At 31.7% G+C, this 4,652-nt stretch overlaps 1 protein-coding gene across 2 annotated transcripts in view; it reads right to left on the bottom strand.

Moving 5' to 3' along the window:
- The window catches only part of LOC116853320 (sorting and assembly machinery component 50 homolog), a 132,569-nt gene extending 131,209 nt beyond the window's left edge, over window positions 1-1,360 (bottom strand). The window contains exons 1-4 of one of the 2 annotated variants that reach the window (XM_032834376.1): window positions 1,231-1,360; window positions 1,066-1,146; window positions 406-498; window positions 188-271 (exon numbers count right to left, since the gene is read on the bottom strand). In XM_032834376.1, coding sequence (XP_032690267.1) covers window positions 188-271; window positions 406-498; window positions 1,066-1,086 — 198 coding nt within the window. In that variant the 5' untranslated portion in view covers window positions 1,087-1,146; window positions 1,231-1,360. The remainder of the gene's footprint in view (window positions 1-187; window positions 272-405; window positions 499-1,065; window positions 1,147-1,230) is intronic. The other variant, XM_032834375.1, reaches the window with a different exon arrangement.
- Between the last annotated feature and the right edge of the window lie 3,292 nt (window positions 1,361-4,652).

The raw sequence follows: 4,652 nt of genomic DNA, 5'->3' as shown, positions 1-4,652 counted from the left end.
TATATATATATATATATATATATATATATATATATATACTTATGTTGATATTAATATTTAAATTGTTAAATGTTTATTAAATGTTTTTTTATTGTTCTAGCAAATAAAATTTTTATAACTGTAATTTATAATTGTAATTTATACTTTCCTAAGACTTTTGTGGTATTAACAAAATTTGTCAACATACTTTCATTCCATGTAGATCAATAGGTTTTGCTTGCATATTTTCTTCTTTTTCATATAAGTGAGATTTACTATTAAAGACTGCTTGCTGTAAAAAAAAATACAAGTTTAAAAAAGTAAAATTCATAAAAAATTTTTATAAACATATAAATATATAAAATATTTAATTAGAATAACACATTGGTAAATTAAATTGTATTGTAATATAAACTATATACATACAAGATCATCTATTGTATCAGTTGATTTATTAGGCTCATTTATAGAGACATTTTTTTTAGATGACTGGCCTAAATCTGTAGGCTTACTGGGTTCCTAATGTAAAAAAAAATAGTTTATAAGATATATATTTATGCATGTATGAAACATTATATATATATATATATATATATATATATATATATATATATACATACATATATACATGTTTATATACATACATGCATATACATATAGAATATTTTTAAGCAAAACTTATAATACACATGTATGATTTTGTAGTGATACTAATTATAATCCGGGTCAAATTAATATATTCATATAAATATAGGCAAATGAATTATTTTAGTATATGTTAAGAATTACATACACAAGCAGAGTAGTTTTTAGATTTTATAGGTTATAAGAAATACTTCTGAATACAAACCTTAACATAAACAATACCCATTATTTCATAGATGAATTTGATTTCTCATTTTTAAGCAAAACTTATAATACACATTTATGATTTTTGTAGTGATACTAATTATTATCAGGGTAAAATTAAAATATTCATATAAATACAGGTAAATAAATTATTTTAGTACATGTTCGGAATTGCATACAAAGAAGAATAAAGTTTTTGGATTTTATAGGTTATAAGAAATACTTCTGAATACAAACCTTCGCATAAACAATTCCCATTATTTCGTAGATGAATTTGTTTTCTCTTCGTAATGATTGCCTTAAAATCTCATGCTAAAACTAATATCGTACAATACGCTTCAGTAGCAATTAAATAAAAAGAATGTTTTTACTTAAATATAGAATAAATATAGAAATACGTACACAATAGTTGCTATTTATCATAAATGTAATACTGCTACTGGACAGCAAAGAAATTTTCTTATAATGGCTCCCGTACACTGAACGCGATTAGCGATGAGCGATGGGCGATATCCAATGAGAGCATTGCTTCAAGTAAAAATGAGAGCTTTCATTGGATATCGCTATGGACATAGCATACATGGACTCCGAATGCCCTATGTCCGATATTCATAGTCGGGTCTTATATTTAAACCGTCTTAAATTTATCTTCAGATGATGTATGGATCATTTCATTGGCTACGGAGTATCTGAAGATGAACTTAAGAGAGTTTAAATATAAGAACCAACCATGAATACCGGCCTATGTTCTGTCGTCTAATAGAGTGAAGCCAACATCTAGGAAGAGAGCGAGAATAGAGAGATTAGTTATAGATATCTATATATCTGCGAGTGCGTTCTTTTATTCGCAAGATACAACCCGATGCATAATTTAATCGTTCTGTATATCCAGTTGCGCACATCAACCTGCAGACTGCGTAAATATTGACCGTTCTTTAATTTAAGTTGCAAGCAGAATCGTGCAACTTTTAGCATTCAAATCCAAGCGGCTGCCGAAAAATTGAAGCCTGAGTTTCGAATGTGCAGGAATCTTAAGTACGAATACGGTTCTTTGGTGTGCAGAAATTAGTGCGTTTCTCAGACAGCACACAATATTTATGATAAATATTTATTTCGAATTATTTCTTAAAAATATGATATAAATATAATATAAATATTTTATATACATGAAGAAAAAAGTATCAAAATCTTTGTTGAAAATATTGTTAAAATACACACTAAAGCCAGCAGCACACGATGCTTGTTTCGTGTTGGATTGTTTGCTGAATAGAAATACTCTATTTTGATTGGTCTGTCTTCAGAAATGCACTAATCAGAATAGAGTATTTCTATCCAGTAAGCAATCCAGCATGAAAATAAGCATCGTGTGTCGCTGGCTTAAGTTGCTTTCCAACAAGAGACACAAACATCATTCTATTTTTATTCCACATTTAGTGAGTAACAAAGATAGGATGATACTTGTGTCGACTTGTGTCTCATGTTGGAAAGCAACCCAAATATTTTATACAATATTTATAGTAAACGAAAAATAAATATTTGTAGTAATATTTTGTAAAGATATCTATTTACAAATATTATATATGAAAAAAATAAATGCAATTATTTTAAATTATTAAATTAATAAAAAAATTAGAAATTCGAATCTCCCCAGCGAGAACGCTGACGTTGATTCGACGTCTAACCGACGTCAGAGAAGTCTAATGGCTCCTGCACACAGGACGCGGTAATGCTTGCCGCGCGGCGGAAGTTCGCGCGACAGCCAATCAATATGCTGCTTTCCGTAATAACCTTCTAGCTCTTACGGAAAAACAACATATTAATTGGCTGTCGCGCGGACTTCCGCCGCGCGGCAAGCATTACCGCATCCTGTGTGCAGGAGCCATAAGTTACGTCTAGTCTAAATACACATCTAGAAAAATGGCAATTTAGACGTTTTCTATTTTGAATAAATTTTAATGTTTTAGAATCCATTCACAATATATTGACCATTAAAAGAGATTTTTCGATAAAATTCGGGATTTTATTTTGTCGATTATTTACAATCTCTCTAGACGTCTATTCGATGTTGAATCGACGTCTAATATATTAGACTTGTAACTCAAGCTAGCGATACCGTATCGATACAAAATGTGATACCGACGTCGTTACTGAAATGAGTATATTCAGTTCAATATAACTTCACCGCTGCAGTGTTCAGCCAATCAAATCTCTTTTCCTTGTGTATCTTTTTCAGTGAGTTTAGGAACAGTAAATACAAATATTGGCTGTGTCAACAATTATATGTGACAGTTAACCAAAAATTTGTCGAAATAAGTATATATAAAATAAATAATACACAAAAAGATTAAATCAAACATTAATTTGGGATCAACTATATAATCTTATATTAAAATCGTAATTTGTCAGTAGGTATAGTACAGGGATTCTAACTCAGGTTCTCTGAGGGTGGTGCGGGGCGAGGGAAACTGCTGGCGCGGGGGCTGATGTCACGCGGGAGAAAAGACTTACCGACGTTACCGACACTTTTTTTAACGGGCTATTACCGGTATTTTTACCAACATATTTATTTTTTTTACCAACATATTTATATTTTTTACCAACATATTTATTTTTTTACCAACATATTTATATTTTTTACCAACATATTTATTTTTACCAACATATTTATTTTTTTTTACCGACATATTATTATCTACATAATTGGTAATTTTTATCGACCCTGCGATCTGTTTTTTACCGACATATCTTTCCACATACTTTTTAACATAATTTATATCGATATAATTGATCGTTTTATCAATCCTCCGCTTTTCGACGCGTTCGCGGTCTTCCCTCCCTTCCTGTTGGCAGCGGTTCGCGAGCGGACCGCGCCACCCACTCGCCTTTCCTCCTCTCCTGCCACCCGTCCATGCGCCGTCTTCTAGAATATTCTCGAATATTCCAGAAAGTTCGAGACCCTTTGAGGAGAACATTCGGTCCCGAAAAAGAATTTTATCTAATGTATGCCCACATAGAGACACTTTGATGGGAAGTAAAAGAGACATCCTTTTAGTTTTTATCTTCAACAGCCCCCGAAAAAAAGAATTTTATCTAACACTAATGTATGAGATTATCGCATACATTAGTGACATACTTTTTTAATAAAGTAATATATTTTTCAGAGTGTTATTTCATTTATTCATAGCCTCATACATAATATTTTTCAAGGTGCACGCTAGCAACTCGCAATCAACGAGCGACTCACAGTCATAGTCGTTGCTTTCACATATCGCTTTTGTCGCATGATATATTTCAGTAATGTCCTTCTCTCAAAGAACATTTACAAAATTTCGAAATTTTACACTAACGAGATGCGTATTTTCAGACAACCATACATACATATGATCGATGCAATTTTCATAAGTAAATAATGTGTTCATAGTAGCAGGTTTCAAATATAAAGACTAATTAGATAATGTAAGTTTTATAATTTTGGAATCGCGCATCTTACAAAATTCCACTACCAAATCTTGAATCGATAATGGAGATGGTTTGTCAGTTTGCAGAAGCCGTTGGATGTCCAGACGTTTTCCCATCAGCTTTCTCCAAGTTTCTGTAGATAATATTAATTGATTACCGCAATTGTCACCGATGATTATTTCCACAGTAAGCACAGGTCCTACCCCTGCTTAGCCAAACCTGCGCGAGCAGATTTCGAGCAGAGCTTGCTATCAACTTTTGATGACAAATAGATAACAAATTTGAAGCAGGATCTGTTATATCAAATCTTGCTGCCAAATTGCAGTCAGATATGCGGCAGAGCTTGTTGTCGGATAATTGCTGCA

This window comes from Odontomachus brunneus, unplaced genomic scaffold (genome assembly GCF_010583005.1).
Source record: "Odontomachus brunneus isolate Ranch 3 - 2012 unplaced genomic scaffold, Obru_v1 Obru_scaffold_305, whole genome shotgun sequence".
Taxonomy (NCBI): domain Eukaryota; kingdom Metazoa; phylum Arthropoda; class Insecta; order Hymenoptera; family Formicidae; genus Odontomachus; species Odontomachus brunneus.
The sequence above is the reverse complement of the archived record's forward strand: the minus strand, read 5'-3'. Positions and strand labels throughout refer to the sequence as shown.